The following is a 23,053-nucleotide window of genomic DNA, read 5'->3' on the forward strand; positions in this document are numbered from 1 at the left end:
CAGCAATCTTCTATGGCAGAGAGGGGATTCACCTGCCTCTCCCAGATATTACTTCAAGCACTCTTACTATTATGTATTGTCGAAGGCTTTCATGGCCAGAAAGTTTCTTGTCCAAGTTTCTTGGACTGGTGGCAAGTTACATCACTCTGGAATTGAATGGGGAACTTGGCAGTACTTAACTTTGTGTGAGTTGATATCACTAGGTGTAAGCTACAGTCCATTAACCCCCTTCAATAGTACTGGTGTTTAAGCAGCTGAATGCATATGGTCACTTCTCACTTTGTGCTGTGGGTATGTTAGTATTACACCAATGTGTTCTGAAGCAAACACATCAGTATAAAGGGCAAAATCCTGGTTGGCTGTTCTAACCTGTGCCTATTGAATGTTTAGGAGCATTTTTGCTGCAATAAATACTGGTGTAGCATATGTGTACCCACAGCAAATGTGGCTGCTATGTAGAAGTATGAAATCATTCCATCTGTGAAAGACAAGGAGGTTTCTTAGCAGAGGAGAGAAGGCTGGGCTTGTGACCTGTCATACTTCTGCATGAGAAATGCATAAGAAGTGCTAGTTCTGTTTTGTTTTTAAACTGAGGGCACAACTGTTTTCAGTCAAGAATTGTCAGCATAGCATTTTGAAATATTTACAGAGCGTACACAATTTCCCCCCCTGTTATTTGGACCATTCAGAAACATATTTCTTTTGTATTGGTGGTTGAGACAGAATTGTGCTCTTTGGATGCTGAGTGCAATACAGTACAGACAGAAGATTATCCAATTGAAACAGCTTTATTTTCAGAGTACCTCTAAAAGAAAACACTTAGAAGAGAAGATCTTACAGATAACTCTTGGATGGCAGAGTGCTGCAGATTTGGAACTATAAAAATAGAACTGAGTATGCTTGTAAATGGAAGTTCCTGAAGCATATTCCGCCTGCTTGGACTTTCATTGATAAATTGGTGCTCTGAGTGGATTAATAAGACAGCATAATGTTGTCCTGATGTTTCTTGGACTGGTGGCAAGTTTCATCTGTACCACAAGCCTTTGAATTAAGAGTGTGAAAGCTTTGCTGAATCAGACCATAGTCTATCTAGTCCAGTATCCCATTTCACATGCCCCAAGGCTAGGCAAAAAGGCAATGGCTGTCCCACCAGCGGGTGACCAGTAGCATAGTGCCTTTGAGCAAGTCCCCTACACTTCACTTCATTTTTGGTTCATCCAGGCCCCCCTATGGTGGTATCTGAGGGCCAAGCTACAAGTGATGAATGACACAAGTTGGACACTTGTCAGCTTCCCTCAAGTTTTGATGGGAAATGTAGGTGTCCTGGTCTTGCAGCTTGGCTCTCCGACTGCTGTCCAATGGACTTTTCAACTGTCACTTGTCCAACATTCCGCCAAGCTGCCTACATTTCCCATCAAAACTTGAGGGAAGCTGACAAGTGTCCAACTAGTGTCAGGCGTCACTTGTAGTTTGGCCCTCAGGCTCTTTTCTGGGGTCTTTCTATGAAATCATCCTTTACTGATTTCTATATGAACCTTAGATCCGGAGGAATTAGCTGTGTTAGTCTGTAGTAGCAAAATAGTAAAGAGTCCAGTAGAAACTTTAAGACTAACCGACTTGTGAACCTTGTGCCTCTGTGTGTGGGTGAGCAGCGGAGGCCCATACTTCAGACCCCTGATCTTGGGCCCACAGAACTTGGTCCGCATATCCTGCTTCAGGGAATCTCTTGAGTGTTGTGTGTTTACTCTTTGCTTTCCTTCTTATGAACAATTTCTTCACTATTTTTCTCTCCCTGCCTTCTCTGTTCTTAAGAATCAGAATCTCATGTATTGATGGAGTGATTGCAGCTGGTGTTGTAACTTGGGTGGTTGTGATTATTCTAGTCATATACTATAAAGTAAGAAAAGGACTTGTGTTGCTATTTCACATTCATCTCCAGATAGATAAAAATAACTTTTGCCATTCATTTGGTGAAAAACAAAGGTGTGTGCCTTATTATATTGTTTTCTGTGTTGTTTGACATATCATATCTTTTTTTTTTTGCTTTGTTTGTAATCCTAGTCTTACTACATTGCTGGTTCAATGCCTCATCCTGTCAATTGCATTGATTTATACTGTGTGATCCCCTTGAGCCTCAGTGAGAAAAGTGGACTATAAAATAAATTATGTTTAACCAGATGATTTTGGATGCCAGGACCATTCTGTGAATTCATATTTCCATTAAAAAAACCCTTTTCAACCCGTTTGGTTAGAGAACTCTAAAAATGCAGACAACATTGTATGCAGTTTGTCACAAATATGTAAACTTGTTCCTGCTTTTGATTGGCCAGTGAGTTCTGAGGCACACTTGGCACTTAATTTTTAACATTACTGCAATAAAATGTGGTTTGGGTGTTTTGTGTTAATTTGGTGTGTCCTCCATGTTAAAATTTCCAGCTACAACCCTGGGGCTTGAATTCATTGGCTGAAAATCAGAGCCCAGTAACACCTTAAAAGACCAACAAAATTTTCCATAGTAAGAGCTTTCCAGAGTAAAAGCTTGATTCATCATTGAGGAAAACAGCAGAAATACGAAAGTTTGTTAGAGTTGGTTTTGGAATGTGCATGGAATTGAAACAAGTTCTGAATTCATATTCCTCTTCCGCTATGAACTTCAGTTAGTACATTGCAATCTCACTAAAATGCAAATAAGAACAAATGACCACCTTTTCTAGGAGACTATGTGGATAGACAAAGTAAAGATTATAAAGCATATTTGCACACTAATAGCACTATATGGAACAGTCATCATATTGACCAGCAGTAAAGACACTGAAATTTTCATTGAATTGTTGGAATATAGTTTGAAGCGGGCACCTGAAATAATTTTTAATTCATATGGAACTGAATTGTCTGAAATTTCTTTTATTTGTATTGGTGACCAAGGGTCACATTCAAGAGTTGTCGCAGTGGCTAATTTTTTTAATACATGAACTGACTTGTCTTGGGTGTTGACTATTGGGAAATTTCCCACCTAGTATTCAGAGTTATCTCTGTTTGTTTTTTGCCCTCTTCCTGCCTTTTTCCTTTGGGTGGGGCTTCCCTGTTTGTTCAGAAGGATCCATAGCTTTTTGCTTTGCTCATGCTTAGTCTGACCATGATATCTGTGGAAGATGGAAATCCTTTTCAGTACTGCTCTTTTATGGTTGGCATAGAAATGGGCAACTAGTTGATATACAAGAGGTGTTGTATGGCTTCTAAGTGGAGAAGAAAAGCTGCCATGTTAGACTCAAGAGACCAGGCCAAAGTGGAGAGCAGTCTAAATCTTCAGCATCATGCCTGGAACAAATTGTTTTAATTCCATATCTGGAGACTTGGGAAAGCTTCCAGCCCCAGGTGACAGCAGCTGGCAATAACCAGGTGTAATAGCAGTCACTGGAGGGACAATTCTGTAAGGAATAAACATATCCCCTGTAATTAAAGGATTGAGCCTTCACTTTGGTAGATGCAAAGCAATAATAGGTGTATAAATACAGATGTGTGGTATGCCTGCAAGGAGGAGACAATTCAGAATGTAGGTTACTCAATGAAACATAGTAGATAGTTGTGATAACATATGCAAGATGCAAACTGTGTTGTAAGTTGGGTGTTTTTGTGGACCGCCTTCAATTTAATCGCTCTTTCTCTACTGAAAACAGATGAAAATCTCTGGCTATGTCCAAATGGCAGCCACTGCTGAGTTAAAACACAGTTGCTAATCCTGAACAGGGTCATCATGGAAGAAATGTAGTACAAAAGACAATGTCCCAACTGTCACAGTTTTGCGCCATCATATGGCCTTGCCTGTTTCACTTCACATTGCCACAATCCCCGAGTGACTTGCGGGTGCTGGGCTCATTGAACTGGCATGCCTGCTGCTCAAGAAGTCTGGCAGCACCTGTCTGGCTTTCCATTTGAAGGTCATATGTTCTGTTTATCTAAAGCCTAACAAGAGTCTCTTGAACCTCACTCAAGTGCATGGAATGTTGATCACTTAAGTGTTGGAAATCCTACCTTTCTTGCCATTCTAAGACATGCATTGTGATGCTGCGTGCAGCAGCCTATGCATCTTCTAAAAACATGTCTCATTGCTCGGCTGGGTGGCAATTCTTTTTCAAATACTTTTAAGTGCTGCCCTTTATATGGTGCCAACAACATGCAGTTTACAGAAGTATCATGATGGTGGTGGGGAGAGACTGACGCATAGGATGATGTGGATAATATGTTGAATGCTAACTTTTGCTGAAAACTGGCCATCGTTTTTTTTTTAATTGAAAGTAGTTTGAGAAGCTTTACATGGTGTGTTTATGTGTATTTCTTCCATTCTAAAGATGGCTTGGGTCAGGCAGGTTTTTGAAAGAATATGGGAACCTGCAGGGACTGTTCACTCTTTTAAATAGCCAGACTGAGTTTGGGAAGGGAGCGTAACAGATTCTGTGGAGCTGTTCTTCAATATAATATAAATCTGTTTTTGTACATTTTAAAGTTCAAAATAGGCAGCAACAAATTAGCATAGCATATTTAATTTACTTAATTCTTTGGTAACCATAGCAGTTCAGGAAGCAAGTTGAAATTTCAAAATTTAACACTGCTGCCCATTGTTATGAACTTATTTTGGGGGCTTATATGAAACCATTTAAAAGTTGCATTGGAAGGAAATATGGTGCTTAAAAATATTAGAATTGCGTAGTCTTCCAACGTCTAAAGCTCATTTTAAAATCTTTATCCTAATGAAATTTTATTTTCAAAAGCATATTTTTATTAATGTATCCTTAGAGAAGTTTAGAGACTGATGTCTTTGAGTTTGTCTTGAGAATGTTATCTACTACTTGGAGAAACAGTGAAGTATTCACTGCTTTGTGTATGAGGAAGACATGGAATGTGTTGGAGGCATGTCAATCCAAGAACTCAGAAAATGAGAAATTAAAAAACAACAACAACCCCACCTGTTCTAGGTAACACATAGTAAAACATTCCAAAATACATGGCACATGATAACAAATGCTGCTTTATGGGATTATTCAATGATTACATTATAATTGCACAATTTAAAAGTAAGGTGCAATCCTAGTTCACATGCCATCTGTGGTTTTGAATTGGAGGTCCAGGAATCAAGCAGGGTCTTGCATAGCAATCAATACTTTGGCTTATTTATTTATTGTCCCTAATTTTATATTTCACCTGTCTCCTCAGTGGGGATCTGGGGTGGCTTTTTCTTTTCCTCCAGTTTATCATTGTAACAATATTGTGAAGTAGCTTAGGCTGGCATTGTGTGATGACCCCAGGATCATCCAGCACTCTTCTGTGACAGAGTGGGCAATTCAAATCTGGGTCTTCCAGATCCTAGTCTTACTCTTTAACCACTTCACAATGCTGTCTTATGGTTCACTCTGTCGCATCAGTGGGCGTGAGTGTCAGTTATTTATTACGATATTTATAGTCTGCCTTTTTCTTCTTAACTTCAGTGTAACAACAGACCTCAGTCTAGCTGGACCCAAACTGTTCAGCTGCCTTCTTTGCTAATTCTGACTACATTTGTTACCTTTGTGAAGATTGCTCTTCCATTTTTTTTTCTGTTTAGATTATACTTACTGGAGGAAAGTAAAGGTTCAAAAGAAGGCAATTGAGAAGACCTATGTAGAGATATAGAGAGAGTCAGTTGTACATTCTCTGGGCTTGTTAATGAAGGGCACTGTTTGGTAGTAGATCCAGAGGAGCTAGCCATGTTAGTGTGTAGTAGCAAAATAGTAGAGTCCAGTAGCACCTTTAGAACCAACTTTATTGTAGCATACGTTTTTGAGAGCCACAGCTCTCTTCATCAGATGCATCTGACGAAGAGAGCTGTGGTTCTTGAAAACTTATGCTATAATAAAGTTGGTTAGTCTTAAAGGTGCTATTGAACTCTACTGTTTGGTAGTCAGCTTCTTGAGTTTGAAACTGCCATATTGCAATGCAGTTTATTGTGAAGTATGCATCTTGCATCACTTTTCTTCACAATGTTAAGGAACAGATGCCTGATTTCTCCCCCAGTGCCAGAATCCACAAGTGTGCGCTTTTCGTAATTGACAGATAAAATAATCGGTCAGGAACAACTCTAAGAAGCTCTGAGGACAGAAGCAAACTAGACTGCGGAGACAGAAGGCATACTTTAGTGCCCCCCCCCGCCGAACAGTTGTGAAGGTGGAATCTGGATTAATGTGGGCATATATATTTTAAAAAGCAAAATCATCTCAGTGGTTTGATCCAAAAGCAGTGTAGTAATAAACATGTACACAGACCTTGTAGTTTAAAGGGTCATATTTTTTCTTGTGCAAATAACACAGAATGTTGGTAGGGAATACACTTTGTCATTGCTTTTTTTAAACAAGTGCAGATGAGCGGTATTCAAATGGGTAGTACTACACTGCAGTCATTTAAGCTTAATATAATACACGTGCTTTTATGATGTTGCTGAACAGAGGAATGTTTTTGCACGGCAAGGTTTTCTCTCTGCAGCTTTTTTTATGTGCATGTGCACAAAAAATTCCAGTGCACCTGGTTATATGGGTGCTTAAAAATTTGTTGCTAGCCTAGAGGAACCTGGAAACACAGTCCCCCACTTTTTCACATATATTCAGACTTGTAAGGAACTGTACCAGTTCATTATAGGTAGTAAATTAGAGAGTGCAGTTGCAGCAGCAGATGTTGAAATGTACCTTGAAGCATGGGTGGCTGCTTGTTCTGTGGCTAGAGAATGGAATATTAAAACTACTTTGTGATTAGAAGAACATGTTGGACTTCAGTCTGAGATTGACTTGGGCATTCAGGAAATTAACATTTGAATTGAAACTAGAAAAGAGAAATAAAGCGCATTCGCTCTTCAGGACTGTGAAGCTCTGCAAATTCGTAACAAATATAGCCAGAGCAGTTTTACACTTTCCATAAACTGGGTTGATTTCATTGGGCAAGGTTGCCCCACTCCATCTAACTTGTGAATTTTTGCAAGAAGGATCAGTCTGTTTTAGAGTTTGGGCACAGCAGAGCTCCTGAATTGAGAGACTCAGTAGAGGAGAATGGCAAAGATTTGTACATGTTTGTAGAAGTTCATTGAACTCCAAAACTTAATCTTGGATGTATTCATGGTTAAGTAGCAAAAACTCCCACCTTTTAAAAATAATAAAACCATTTTTAAAAACTTAGCATTAAGAACACAAGAAAAGCATGCATATTGCCTCTTTTTTATTTTAAGAAAAGGGTTTTGTGTCCAGGCACATACCTTATAGAACCAGAGGAGTTAGCTGTGTTAGTCTGTAGTAGCGAAATCAAAAAGAGTCTAGTAGCACCTTTAAGATGAACCAATTTTATTGTAGCATAAGCTTTTGAGAATCATAGTTCTTTTCGTCAAATGAGAATGGTTACAGTAACTACTCAGTCACTACCATGCGGAAGCCAGTCAGAGAGATGTAAGGGACTCTGGATAGTACACATGCATTCATGCAACCCTTGTAATTGTGCATAAGTCTGTCCTGATTCATAATGTATTAATGATCTGAATTAAGGCGGGCTGATGTGTATGCCATTGGATATTTGGGGCCCTTTTAATGCAAGAAATGTCAACAGAATTATGATCTTTGTTTTACTAAGTCAAAATTTCTTCCTTTCCCCCTTCGCTTTGAGAATAAGAAGCAACCCTGTGGGAAATGGAATTGCTCTTATAAAATAGTTGTATTTTGATATCTGAATTTCCCCTCCTCGTACGGAAGTTCTGTGGATGTTCTCTGTCTTAAGCCAGTAGGAGGCAAAAGAGGAAGAGTTAGAAGGAAAACAGTGAGCTAGAGGATATCACCCCTTTCCTGTCTTAGATTCAGCCTGTATAAGAGAAGGAAGCAGACGTTATTCTGATCTACTATCCAGTTAACAAGAAGGCTTAGGGCTTTCATTGAGGAGGACAACCTACTTCACTTCCTGGTTTCATGATTTTTTTTCTAAAGGTTTCTTGGGGTTTTTTCATGGGCTGCGAGAGCAAACTCTGGGAGGAGAGGAGCTTTGAGAGTGCGGAGTAGTAGTGGTATAGCAGCATCGTGTTCACTTAATCAACAGGCCTATGTTCTAGCTTCAGGTCCTGCTTTTATTTTTCAATAACATTTTCAGTATTGGGTGTCCAATGGTGACACCCAATGGTTATTTTAAACAAGCTTTATGAATACGGATTCTTATCTATGACATAAATATGGCTTTGATTGCACTGATTAGTATTACTCGTGATGACTGTATAATCTGTTTTATAGTCCATGGATGCTGTCTCATGTACCATTTCTTGTGCAAGTAGTTCTTCTGAAACTACTGGAGCCATTTTAGTCAATTAACCACTGCAACATTTAATTTTATATAAACATCCAGCTAGGCATGTCAGTTTTAGAATTTTCAGATTTGTCAAGCTGAAGTCCATGAAGGTTCTCCAGGGGGTCCACAGGTCTCTTGGAAGGACAAGGGTGAGCCCTTTTCACATCCATTTAGCTAATGTGATTTTCTAGGAATAGTGGCAGGTACACCACTCTGCTGCAAGGGGCAGATTCTCTTTCCTCTAGTTTTGAAGGCTTGAAGGTCACAGAGTTGCTGCCCATAATCAGCTAGCTTCCAGATCACTTCATAGTACTAGCTGGGGAATGCACTGATTTATCACTGGGAAGCAAGAACTGCCTTCTAGAAAATCTGGCTAAGTGGCACAAAAGAGGTACAATCCTAATGCAGTCATTACTTCCAGTATAAAATTGAACTAATTTTCACCCTTTTTTCCAGCGCATGAGATTTTAGCCTAGATAATCACCATTCTTGGCAGGATCTTTTATAAATTGTTTTTACAATCTGGTTCTAGCCTGAGGACTGTTGAAGTTGCCAAATGCTTTATGACTGAGTTTAACTGGTTGGTGTTTAATGGCTATTAATTTGAATGATTTTATCTTGATCTGTGAACTGCCTTGAGCAGGTCTCTGGAGAGGCGGCATATAGACTCCGATTTCAAAGACAGTAATAACTAATCAGTTCTAAATTGAATATTAGAAATCCAGGATTTGTGTGACGTTTCTCTTTCGGTTTCTTTTGTTTTGAGTGCACAGGACTCCCTGCAGCGTGCCTTGCTTGTGGAAGGAGGGGTGGGTTTTGAAGTCCATGAAAAAGTAGGATGGGAGTGGGTGGGTTTCCTTAGGTTGCTAAAGTTTCCGAATCGCTCGTACTAATTCTGAATCACATGGGTACTGAACAAAGTATTTGGATAAAATGCACTTGAACAACAAAGTATAATTAATGTCATAGTTAAGCTATTTCAATAAACAGTAAATTCTAAATGTGTTACTCCTAGTCCTATTTCATTGCTGAGGCTTATGCTCTCCATTTTCTATATTATTTATAGTTTACCTGCCGTAGTTGTTTGGATTTTTCCTAGGCCTATTGCATTGTTCATTGGTTGTCTCATGCTGTCAATCATGCTGATTGTACTGTTTTTATCCTTTAATCCTTCATGAGTCTCACTGAGAAATGTGGACTATAAATAAAGTAATAATAATGATTTGAAGAAAACTTTCTTTTGCCAAGCAAAATACATAAAACAGCCTCAACAGAAGGGGGAAGAACTACAAAAGCGCAGAATAAAGACATTTATATCATTCCATTTTGAAACTTCCTTGAATGTAAACAGTGGGGTGAGAATTGTCTTAACGAGAATTGTCTTAACGAAAGTGAATCATCTTAGACAAAAACTAAATAAGGTAGCAGGAGATTTGCGATCAATCTTCAGGCTTTTTATGGGTGTCTGTATGCCCCCCTCAGCAAATGGCCCCTTTTGTGGAGGTGATAAAGATAGCAAAGAGAGGCAGAGAGAGATTTCTTTCATGTTACCAGTCTGATTTGTACCCGTTTAACTTTAAAAAGTAGCTTCAAACTCAGGTATTCTCTTGTCATCTAATTTAACCCTTAGAAAGGAGGCGGAGAAATAAATCATCTAATTTAGCTCTTAGGAAAGATGAGAAACAGAAGCTGGGTTGAGTGAAGTATGTCACTGTAATCCCTTAGATCTAGTAGAGAAAACTGCTTAACAGGTTTAGTCCCTGAGGGTGTTCAGACTATTTTGTCCTCATGATGTTTACCTTCAGAAAGGGCTAGTTAATTCTCTTCATTTGAAGGGCAGTAATTAGCTTCTCCACTGCTTTTTTTTTTAAAGTTTACTTTTGTAAGGTGCTGAGGACATGTAAGAAATTTGACTTTCATGGCAGCAACTGTCTTCCCCAATAGAAAAGCCTCCTTAAAAAAAAACTGTTAAAGTCTTTGTTTTCTGGCCTAAGGTGATAAAACATACAGAAGAAAAATAAAATTGACAACATAGGGGGAAATGCTGTGATTTTGAAGTTCAAAAGGTTCCTTTTCCTTCAGTATTTTTTAAAAAGTGGCTCTGGTTCAAGTCATTGGCCTGTAACCTGCTCAGACTAATCCAACCTGGGATTAAGGATTGTGCAACAGTTCCCCTGCCTTGAGGTCTTCAGGTACAGAACAAGTGACTCTATACAAAGTCAGTCTATGGGTCCATTTAGCTCAGTGCTGTCTATTTCTAGTGGCAATGACTTTTGAAAGAAGAGCTTCCCAGTACCCGCCACCAGAGGTTTTTTTAAATCACTAACAACAGAGATTGATTGTGGAGGGGAGGCTTTCAAATTAAAAGTTTGTATATTCCTGAGCCTCTGCCTTCCCTCCTAAACTCTAATCCAGCATTTCATGGCTAGTAAAATAACTGAAAATGCTCCTGCTGGCATGGAATATTAAAAGAGAAAGAGTTGAATGAGAAAGCTACCTGCTCAAATTCACAAGAGTTCAAAGAATTATTTCCAAGGTGCCTTTCTAATTGGTTCCCCCATTCTGCAGTTCCTTTTGGTTCTCTAGCTTGTAATATATGAGAGAAAAAATCCTTTTGGAAATCCTGTTGGTAAAAATGGTATGGAGCCAGTATGGTATTACCATTTGTGCTCCCTGTATGGCACAAATTTATATACGACCTTAGTAGAGCTGTAGCAGAACTGGGTCAAGTCTGGAATTAATGTCTTCCTATCCTACAGTTCGGCTTGAGATGGGAAAAGCACCTGGTGTATGGATTTGGGAGCAATTCTGAAGGGAACTTCTGTTCTTATTAATGGGAAAGCTATAGGAGTAAAGGCCAAAATCTAAGTATGTATTCAATGGTAAAATAATATAGCATTGTCATGAGAAGGTTTTATTTTTTATCTTACATTTTTTTAATTGATGGATGTAAAATTTCCCTATTGAGATGAGGTGGTCTTTTTAATATACTTATATTTTCTATCTCTGATTTCAGAGAATTTTTATTAGGAAGTCATATGTGGTTTTTCTTTGGCAGCTAGCATTTTACGAGGCTTCTCATTCAGTATCCTCAGTAAGTGTCATCTTTGAATTTTGCTGCTTTGCATATGTTTGTGCCACTGGAGATGCAAAAACAAGAACTGTCAAGATACCTGGGCTCAGTGGGATGTGATTAATTAAACAAGTTTCGTAAGAACAGCACTTGTTCTAGGAAACTGCTAGAATAGTTTTCTCACATTTATTAGGCAGACTGCTTTTGCAAGTAATTTGCAAACTATGTACAGCTTCATTTAAAGCAGACTTGGAATGTGCCAGACAAATTGGATTCAGTAGTTACAGCAGCCAATATTTCTGCTTCTATGCATAACACAGAAGTTTAAATAATGTATAATGTCTTTATTTTGATGCTGCATTTCTACAAAGGAGGTACTCCTTTGCTTGGTGCTCCTCTAATGCCACATTTCTGCCTTGTATTGTCGCTCTTAAGAGCACATGCAGTTTCCTCTGTGCTGCCTCTTCCAGTCTAGTTTATTGTGGATACCTTTAGGAAGTGAAATGGGTATCCATGGCACTGTTGGGATGGTAACTGAGGGTGCTATGCTAGTGTGATCCTCTGTCATCATTCACTGACATTTTGTTTCCTTCTAGACCTTAAAACAGCAGTTAAGAAATGTGGATCTTGGGCTGCAATGCCGGGCAAGGTTTCACATTGTTTTCCCCCTTCATCCTCGCCCACAAACCACTACCAATATAACAATAGTTGGCAAAAGTACAGAGTTTTAAGATGGTATGTACCCTTTCTTGGGTAGGTTGCAGACACTGCAGAAAACACATAAGCAGGATATTTTTTGCAGAAATTCAGTAGGACAAAGGGATGAGAAACCAAAAGCAACCCTTTTTTCCTGTCAAACCAGTTGCAATATTACTCCTTTGCCCAGGAGTTTCAGGGAAAGTGACATTTCTGAGAATTTATTTCCTTCCTCATGCGCCTTAAATAATCAGAATTTTCAAACAAGGGTGCTATCATTGGTGATGTTACAGCACCCCCATTTTTATTTTTTGCATGCTTATACTGCTATATCGATATAGGGCTGAATTTTAAAATAGATAAAAATGAACACACTGCCAGTCTTTTCATGGGGAAGCCTAGAAGGGGAGTGCCTCTGCCAGCCATACATAAGTGCCCCGCCTGCAGTCCAAACTGGAGCGCCCTACCTGGGCTGACTCAGAGCCTGGAGATGGCGGCTGGCACTGGTGGGATAAGCACTCTGTTGGGACAGAGCCTGGAGCAACAATGGCTATGTGCTTTTCAAACAGCACTACTTTTTCTGATGCTAGAAATGGCCACCAACGCTTTTGCATTTTTTAAAAAATTGTCAGTTTCATATCACTATTGCGACCTGCCATTGTAATAATGGGTGCAGCAGGTTCTCAGAATTCTGAGCTTTCATTTAAAAAATAAAGTAAGCCTCTAGCGCTTCCCTTGTGGAGATATAAAGAAAAATGCATATCTCCGCGTAGAAGACTGGAGACTTTTTAAAAAAGAAAGTGGATAATTCAGAGAACCTGCTGCAATTATTGTTACAATGTTAGGTCCATATATTGTTATTGAATTGACAAGTCTAAAAAGAGATCAAAAATGTGAACAGGAGGGAGGGAAATGAAGGTGAGGGAGAGGAGTGGTTCAATGGTGATCAGTATCCAATCATTGAAAAATGGGTTGGAGGTGGGTGGGAGTGAGCAGGACAAACAAAACAGAAATATTATGCCCAAGGGGGGAAAAAAAGTCTCAAAATTGGCTTCCTGAAAGATTGCGGTAAAGGGGAAGACAAGAAAACAAAAAATTGAAGTAAAAACTGACAACACAAAAGTGTGCAGAAATCAGGAAATAAACCGAAGCAGTACGGGGACAAAACTTATGCAGACATCCTGTACATTTCTCTCCCATGTTTTTCCACCTAAATACTTCAGCCCTGTTCACAAGTTACAATGAAGACACATACATCTGTGTACAAGGTACACTTATACGTGTATTGAGTAAGTATCATGTTACATTCAACACATGCACTGCTGAATGTGTTACTTAAACCCCAAATTTATCTAGGTACTGGTTCCAAGTTTCATTGGTCAAGTAAACATGCATTGGCTATTTCATAAAATCAAACGTTCACACAATTCAGCTTGTACGTGTGTAACATGTGAGCAGGAATAGCATCTTACTGATTTCAGTGGGAGAATTAAACATATGCTTAACTTGGTCTTAGAGTGGAACTACACGAGACGCGCAGGCACGTGTTGTCTCCCTCTCCCACGCACCCACCCACCACACAAGAAGGTATCATTTTCAATTTCCTACACTACCCCAACTCATTGCATAAGTTCAAGCCATCTCATTACACGTTTCCTATCTGTTATAAAGATTGCCAGGCTGTGGCTTGCAATCCCAGGAGAAATTGGGGGCAAGGCCTAATGTACTGCTGGCCTACTTACATCACTTCTGGTAAAAATCGAAAGTGATGTTTGTGGATGCTCTAGCACTTACTATGGTTTCATCATAGAGTTTTTGTAAAATGCTAAGGTGTCCCTATGTCACTTGTGCTTTTTAATGGAAGTGACATAAGTGTGTGCTGGCATGCAGTCCACTCTCCCATTTCCTCACTAGTTCCTGAGGTAGTGGTGGAAAGAGGTGGGAGGCCTGCTGTTTGTATCATCTATGTCAATGGTATTTGCTGGTAGGAAAACTTGTAACATAATAATCCCGCTTTCACGAGATGGGAAACTCATCATTTTGATGCTGACCTTTGTGGCAACTGTAATGTACAGAGCTGGTCAAAATGAAGGAGTTCTTGAGGGAAGATTTTTAGAAATGGTGACGATAAGCGGTACTCATTAACTAGTCTTTTTGGCAATTCCACCTGCTGTCCAATGTCTTGCTTACTTCAAAATTTGGATTGTAAACTGCATTGCTTCCTTATACAATTGTGTATATCACAGAATCACCGAGTTGGAAGGGGCCATACAGACCTTCTAGTCCAACCCCCTGCCCAATGCAGGATGAGCCTAAAGCATCCCTAACAAATATTCATCTAGCATCTTCTTGAAAACTGCCAGTGAAGGGGAGCTCATCACCTCCTTAGGCAGCTGATTCCACCTTTGAACTACTCTGACCGTGAAAAAGTTTTTCCTAATGTCCAGCCGGTACCTTTCTGCATGTAATTTAAGCCCATTGCTTCGAGTCCTATCCTCTGTTGCCCACTTCTCCAAACTAAACATTACCAAGGCCCTCGGCCTTTCCTCTTAAGGCTCAGTCTCCAGACCCCTGATCTTTCTCATCGCTCTCTTCTGCACCCTGCCAATTTTGTCCACATCCTTTTTGAAGTGAGGCCTCCAGAACTGCACACAGTACTCCAGGTGTGGCCTGACCAAGGCGGTATAGAGAGGGACTATGACCTTCTGCGATTTCGATGCAATGGCCCTTTTGATACAACCCAAGACTGAGTTTGCCTTTTTTTGCCACCACATCACACTGACTGCTCATATTTAGTTTACAGTTCCCTCTTACCCCAAGATCTCTTTTGCATACACTACCACCCAGAAGTGTATCCCCCGTCCTGTATTTGTGCATCACATTTTTGTTGCCCAGATGTAATACTGTGCACTTATCTATGTTGAATTGCATCCTGTTCACAACCATCCACTTCTCCAGAGTATTCAGGACTTGTTGAATTTTAACTCTTATCTTCTTGGGTGTTTGCCACTCCTCCCAATTTGGTATCATCAGCAAATTTAATGAGTAGCCCATTTATCCCTTCATCCAGATCATTGATAAAAATATTGAAAAGTACCGGGCCCGAAACCAAGTCCTGTGGCACCCCACTAGACACTGGACTTCTGATATATATTGACTTCTGATATATATTGACTTCTGAAAGTATTCCTCATCAGTTTATGTGAATTCTTCAGTCATGAAGAGAAAGGGAAAACGTAATTTTCTAAAGTTATACATCTCAAGGGAATTTTTTCTTTAATACAGGCAAAAGAGTTTTTGTGAAAATATACATTGAAACTCCAGTCCCATAAAATCACATTCATCAGCATCTAAAAGAAAGGACAGTTGTTTTCTAGTAATACAGTCTCTCATGTTCTATGTGCCTCTCCTAATTTTCATGTTCAAATGTTATCTTGTTCATCAGTAGATGTTGGTCCATTTAAGTTTATTTACTTTATAGCCTTTTTTTTTTTTTTGCTGAGACTAAAAGTGGATTACAAAACTGCAGTCAGACAGCTTGCAGCATCCGATAAACAGTGCAATAGTATGGTTTTTGTGGGTTTTCCGGGCTGTACTGCCGTGGTCTTGGCATTGTAGTTCCTGACGTTTCGCCAGCAGCTGTGGCTGGCATCTTCAGAGGTATAGCACCTCTGAAGATGCTGGTGCTACACCTCTGAAGATGCCAGCCACAGCTGCTGGCGAAACGTCAGGAACTACAATGCCAAGACCACGGCAATACAGCCCGGAAAACCCACAAAAACCATCGTTCTCGAAAGCCTTCGACAATACATAGTGCAATAGTACTTGGATTACAAAAAATTAGAAAACTGCAAAAATTATACAACATGATACATTAATAATTGAGAAAATAGAATTAAAAAATAGAAGACTATGCCCTAAGAACAAGATAATACATACAACAAACACTGGAATAGACTACAATCCTATTCTTTTCATAAAAGTGCCCTCCTGATTCTACCATCCTATTCTCTTTTATAACAAATTCCTCTTGAACAATTCTGTTTTACACAGTCTATGGGAAAATAGAAGTATAGGAGCCATTCTGACCTCCCGACAGGTCACAGTGGCATAGATCCACATGGCCAGATCAGCTGAGTCAGGGTAGGGGAATCCTTTTCCAAGCTAAATGAAGGTGGAAAACATTTTTTGCAGCTGCATCAACTTCCTTCTCCCGTAATAATACTGGGTTCAGTATAAACACAAGACTCTTAACCAAGTCTGGCGTGGTAAGCTTGCTCCCATCAAATGTGGAAAGCACATTGTCCTTCAAGACTCAAATCTTCCCAACCGACATTTCTTCTGTCTTGTCAGGATTCAGTTTCAACTTGTTCATTCCTAGCCATGGAAGCACAGACAGTGATTCAAGGTCTCTGCAGCGTCAGCGGGCAAGTTGGATAAAGAAATGTTGCCAGTAGTTCTCATAAGGGTTTAACAAACAGAATAACATGCGGGCTAGGACTAAGCCTTGTGGAACCTCACAGGACGAGTTCCACACAGATGATACATGCTGTTGGCTTACGCCTTTTGTAGATATTTGAGTTTCTAGCCTTTCCTACCGTGGATAGTGACGGCATATTACTAAAATTAATCATTGTGAATGAAAAGAAGCCCCTGTTACACCAGCTGGCAAATATATGTAGAAAGATAACTTTTCCACTTGTTTTGAAGCCTAGACCAGCTGTTCTCAAACAAAGGATCCCAGTTTTGATTTAACAAGTTTGGGATACCCTCTTTTAGGATGTTCACAGGAAGAAATGCGTGTGCCACATGGAGGCTTCCGTTCTCTCATGTGCTCCAAACAATACAACAGTAGCGGTTCCATTTCATCATCATCATTTTTATTACAGTACCAAGACCAATATACAAAAATTATGTTACCAAACCACTTGTCGAGCGGTTCCATTTGAAAAGCAAGTTTTAAGTAAAATGTTGGTATTTTCTGTATTTGGAAGTTACTTTGTGTGGCAGCAGTTCTGTGAGTTCCTGTCTTTCAAAAGAGGGAGATTTCTGTCTCTTTGCCCTAAGACAGACTAAAAATATATTTTTCAAGCTTTTGTCAACTTCAATGAACACCCTTTTAATACTAAAAAATGTATGTGGAAGAATACTTTTATATATGAATTAACTTTATTGTCAGTGATAGGTGACAGGGAAGGTAGTCGCCAAATGCCATATAATGAAATACTCCGCATTCTTCATACATTGTTGAGGAATGCAGAATTTTTTCAATAGGTATTAAGCGATGGAGGAATTGTAACTCTTCCTTTTTGATTTACTTTAGGGCTTTGCTGTTGTAAATTCCATTGTCTTGAAATAAATAGCAGCTTACAGTATTGCACTCACATTGAGCCAGCGCTAGCACTAAGTAGCATTTAGTCTTAGCCAGTGCCATTTCCGTGTGGTATCCTGAGCTTGGAAGGACAGGAATTTGTTTCTACCCTTAAACACTTTGCAAGAATAGATGCCACAGGAAATACTGTCTGTAGTTCTTTTAATGTAATTTAGAAATTATGTTGCTTGAGCATGTTGTTAGTCCTGAAAGAGGATATTAAAATAAAATGGTATAGGTAGTTTAAAAAGTGTTGTCTGTTTCTGCATCTAAATCAGTGGGAGAAAATAATTTGGCTGGAATCATTCTTGGGAAAATAGCTTCCTTTGGGTACAAAATTGTCTAGAGGATCAACAAATTCAGCTACCGCCCTGCAGTACTGAACAAGATGTTGAGTTCCACCTTGACACACCTAGGGATTACGGTTTTGGCTTCTTGTAGTCTTAGATGAATCATTTAAGAGGAAGAAGAAATCCTAAATAGCTCAATACCTGGGATGGGCCATAGGCTTATTCGGTTATCAGAGCAAGACATCAGTGTCATCCCGGGTAGGCTGTAGCGATTTTGATGTTTTTTCTGGATGCTCAGACTAGGAACTTTCATTCTTGTTTGTCCATATAGGTGGCAGTTGCAAGAGCTCATTGCTGAAATGCCTGACTCAGCAATGGGCCACTAGGGTACACATTATCTTTTTAATGCAACACCAGTTTACCACAGGTGACAATACGGTTAGTGTACACACCCCAAGCAACCGTCTCTTTCTGATTGCTTCCAACTCTTTGCAGGGTCAAATCCACATTCACCCATTACCTGCATGTTTATCGGATACCTTCCGTTTGCCTCCAATCTGCAATTTTTTCCTCTTCGTTCACACTCCTGCTTCCAATCTGTCTTTCTCACGCGTCCCTCCGGTCACACGGCCACTCGAAAACTGCTTTTTTGGGCGGGACCTTTTTTCCCCGCCCATTTTTTAAAAAAATTTTTGAGCGCACTTTTCCATTATTTCGATCTTGCCTTATAAAGAAACATCATTGAAGATAATGATGCCTCTCTTTCCCCCACTGACAGCACTGATGGCTCTCTCCCGTTTCTTTTTTGGAAATTTGGAAGCATGTGGGAAGCTTTCGTGGACATTTCCTATGCAGGACAGTTCAGTGCCTGAATTTTACTGAAGTTTCACTTCCTTGGAGTGTCATTATTTCGATATTTTGTAATTTTGATACTACAGTAATATAAAATAAAAAAAATAAAAAACAGTTAAAAAGGAAGTTTCGCGAGTCTGTTCTGAGGATGGATTCACCCGAAAATGATTTTTCAAACTACCAGATTTGATTCAGAAACAGCATAATCAATAAATCTAAGCCATGAAGTCAAAAACAGTCTTTTGCAGACTACGGAGCACTTGCAAGTTGAATCAGCCAATAGGAACTCTCGGAACGGCCGGAGAGACAGGAAGGGGGGTGGTTTTTAAAAAAACCGTGTAAATTGCGCATTGGCCCGTTCACGGCCACCGTGAAACTCCCGTTGAATACCTGTGACCACATATTCGGGAGAAATGCAAATGAAATGCGTCTGTTTAATGAGGTAATGTGACCGGCACTCGGGAATGCGGGGAACATGCGACTTAGAATGAGTAATGTGGATTTGCCCCAGAAAGCAAACAGATGACAGAGCTTAATTCTTAAATCTGTTAATTCTTAACAGATGACAGAGCTTAATTCTAGGTTTGTGCAGTACCAACAGGGGGACATTGCTGCTCACATAAGGAAGGGGACCTGTCCTGACCTGGATAGCCCAGGTGAGCCTGATCTCGTCAGATCTCAGAAGCTAAGCAGCGTTGTTGGCCTTGGTTAGTAATTGGATGAGAGACTTCCAACTAAGACCAGGGTTGCAGAGGTAGGCAATGGCAAACCACCTCTGTTAGTCTTTTGCCATGAAAACCCCACCAGGGTCGCCATAAGTCAGCTATGACTTGAGGGCACTCTCCACCAAGGAAGGGGACAATTTCTGGGCGTCATCCTGTATACAAATTTGGTAGCCAAGAGACAAAGCAGGCTCTTGAAGATTTCCTCCCAAATAGTTGGGCAAGGATAAATGGATCTAATCATGTTAGCTCATTTTCTGGGCCAAGATAAGGTGTATGTAGTAGTCCAAGTTTCATGCTGGGCTACAACAGAAGCTTTTCAAGAGAGATAAGTTTCTGGTACAGATTCCACCTATCACCTCTGCATGTCAAGATAGTACTTTGGTGGACTGCTTCTCACAAGGCACTTATAGGGAATCCTCCCAGGGTTCTTCTAAGTGCCACATCCAGGAAGGTCTAAAACCACTGTGGGTTAGCTTGAACCATCATATTTGGCTGAGACAGAGTGGGCCTTGCTTGTAAATTTCCTGTGTTTACTCATGGATATAGAGCAATCTGCACCACTTAGGGTATAGAATACTTGAGGAGCTATACTGATTCGGCGTGATCTAGGTATATGAGGCCACTCCTTGAAAATCCTTTTGTGGGCTGATTTCAATGAGCAGGCTACTTGATATCATGCCAGAAAGAAAAAGAAATCTACAGGTGAGGCCAGATTTCTAATATTGAAAAGGTGTCCTATCCTTTCTTGGAGATGTGGATATGAAGCAGTTCCCGTGTGTGTGCTTATGGAGGCACATTTATTTTTTTCTTGAGCTGAAATTTTCTCAGTAGAGGGAAGGTAGTCTAAGCAAATCACAACCACGTTAATTTGAACTGGGCTTTCTATAGTGCAACTGCTGTAGTCAATGCTAAAGTATTACTCCAGTGAATAAGATGCTGTTGTTAATTATGTCTGCTGTCATTAAGGAAAAGGGGAAGCAGAGGAGGCTGGAAAGAAACATTGCTCTTTTAAAACTCTCTTCTTCGGAGTCAAATGTGGCATTTATCTAAATTGGATGATTTATAGTGACTGGCACAGAACAATAGATAACTTTTTGTGAAGAAGGGAAGGAGATCTGGACTCAAATAATGATCTTAATCTCATGTTCATATTATTTTTTCCAATTTAGAACTCTCAGATTTTAAAATCCTAAGGAATGCCTTGTGTTTGTTCTAGAGTAGTAGCCATGTTATCATATTGTAAATGTATGAATCGGCTATAATTCATTGATTGCCAGCTGTTTTCATGAGTGACTGCGTATGCCTTTGCATCTTGATTCAGTACTGATGTGGGAGCCTAATCCAGAGCCTGGTGTTACTATCAGTGCACAGTTCAACTTTTTATCCTGCTCACTCAAGGACAAATTTTTGTGTGTGCTTGCAACTCCAGAAGCAGCTTCAGATTTAACTATTCAATTGTGTATGTCTAAATCAATATGTGCACTTAGCAGGATTTGTCAGAAATTATTTTGGCTTGCATACACAGTATATCTTGGACACAAGCTTTATATTTATCCAGTTTTGGAAATATTCCATATGCAGGTTGCAAGTGTTTCTCTACTGTCTAGATCTTAATTGCCCTTCAAAGGAAAGCTATTACTAGCAATCATTTTTATTACACTTCATATAAAGGTCTCTTCATTTGCACAATGTTTATCCTGTTTTGCCCTTACAAATAGCCCTGTGTGGGAAGTCCCTGTTAGCACTTTAGAATATGCATTTACTCATTCTTTCATGTATTTGTTTATGATAAATACGGGGGCATGCCACTAAATCTGTTGAACTGTGCAGGGTTTCCTTTCCTTGCTTCTTGCATTGCAGTATGCTAAAAGAAAACTTTACATTCTTTAGGTTTTGAGGTATTCTAATCATTTGAACCTCCTGTCAGTGTTCTTCCAGTTGTTTTTTTCTTAAAATGTTAGATTGTCATCCATTAGCTGAGGGGAATATTTTTTGAAGTGTTAAAGAGGTAATGGACATGTGATGGTTATGGATTATACCAGGGCTTTTTTTCTGGGAAAAGAGGTGGCGGAACTCAGTGGGTTGCCCTCGGAGAACATGATCACATGGCTGGTGGCCCCGCCCCCTGATCTCCAGACAGAGGGGAGTTTAGATTGCCCTCCATGCCACTCAGCGGCGCGGAGGGCAATCTAAACTCCCCTCTGTCTGGAGATCAGGGGGCGGGGCCTCCAGCCATGTGACCATTTTCAAGAGGTTCCGTAACTCCGTTCCCCCTGAAAAAAATCCCTGGATTATACCAACTTCCATGGCTCTCATGGTTGATTTTTAAAATGCTGAGGGCTCAGTTGGCTTACTGCCAAGCAAATGGAGAGAATGAAGCAAGTGAACATGATGTTGTATGGGGTGAGAATCTTACCTATCATGTGAATAATAGATTCTTCTTTCTCTACAGGTCAACTTTGTAGTGTGCCAACTGTTTGCCTTGCTTGCTGCTGTTTGGTTTCGAACTTATCTTCGTTCAAGCAAAGCTAGTCCATTTATAAGGCATGTTGTTGCCACCCTTTTGGGCCTTTATCTTGCACTTTTTTGTTTCGGATGGTAAGTAATTTGACACACACACCCCAGCAATATACAGCTTTTTTTCCCTCAAGTCAATTTGACCACTGAATTTTTATTACTACAGTGTTAGTAGATATATTTCTTGTTTAAGGAGTAGGTGGGTGTAGGGAGTATTTGAAGCCCTCAAATTACCACATTCAGAAGAATGATATGATGGATTCCAAACTGTAAAACAAATAAAGCCTTGAGTGTTTCTGTTACCTCATGCATCTGACGAAGAGAACTGTGGTTCTCGAATGCTTATGCTACATTAAAGTTGGTTAGTCTTAAAGGTGCTACTGGACCCTTTTCTGCTACTACAGACTAATGTGGCTAACTCCTCTGGATCTGTCACCTCAGCATACTGTAGGTAAAGGCATAAAATTATCCAAGCTGAAATGCAACATTTATTCATTCATGTTTTCTCTTGATCTCATTCCCCGCCCCCTTTCATTCAGAGATCTCAGTGCAGCATGGATAATACTCCTCTTCATTCTGTCCTCACAAAAGCCCTATAATGTAGATTCTCTGAGAGATATTAGTGTCTGGCTTGATAACTTTATGGCTGAATTGGAAATGTGAGCTATGAACAGAGATTACATGCTTTTAGTAAATTAGCATTTGGCTTCCTGGTCTGAAAGCGATTGTCTTCCATCTCTCTGCCCCTCACCTTTAGCAATGTGCTATCAGCCGTAGAGGTGTTTGTGCTTTCTCATAAATCTTGGTCCCTCATCCCTGCCCCCAGTGCAATATGAGGATGGTAATACTAACTTAAGGACTTGCACTCCTATTTTTAGTTCCCTAAAAACTTGCATGACATCATTTTACACATAATTACTGCTGCAAGAATAATTTTTGCAAGACATTGGAAACAAGGAATATTTCCTTGAGCTCAAGAATGGATTGATCAAAGTAAGGAGACTTATAAATTGATCCAATTTACAGGATTAAGAAATTGAAAAGATGTGCAGCAAATAGAGATGTTGTGGCAACCAGTTATTCAAAGATTGACTTAATATGCTGGTTAGGGCCATTTTTTCTGCATGTATAATCAGTGATAGAAATAAAAAATAATATTAAATACGTTAGTCCTTGTTAAAAGTGTAAA

At 39.8% G+C, this 23,053-nt stretch overlaps 1 protein-coding gene across 1 annotated transcript in view; it reads left to right on the top strand.

Annotated features, from left to right (window-relative positions):
• MBOAT2 (membrane bound O-acyltransferase domain containing 2) overlaps positions 1-23,053 on the top strand; it is a 105,592-nt gene that overhangs the window by 2,204 nt on the left and 80,335 nt on the right. Inside the window, exon 2 of the mRNA XM_054978934.1 lies at positions 21,800-21,945. Within this exon, the coding sequence (XP_054834909.1) occupies positions 21,800-21,945 (146 nt within the window). The remainder of the gene's footprint in view (positions 1-21,799; positions 21,946-23,053) is intronic.

Source organism: Eublepharis macularius, chromosome 1, assembly GCF_028583425.1.
Source record: "Eublepharis macularius isolate TG4126 chromosome 1, MPM_Emac_v1.0, whole genome shotgun sequence".
Taxonomy (NCBI): Eukaryota; Metazoa; Chordata; class Lepidosauria; order Squamata; family Eublepharidae; genus Eublepharis; species Eublepharis macularius.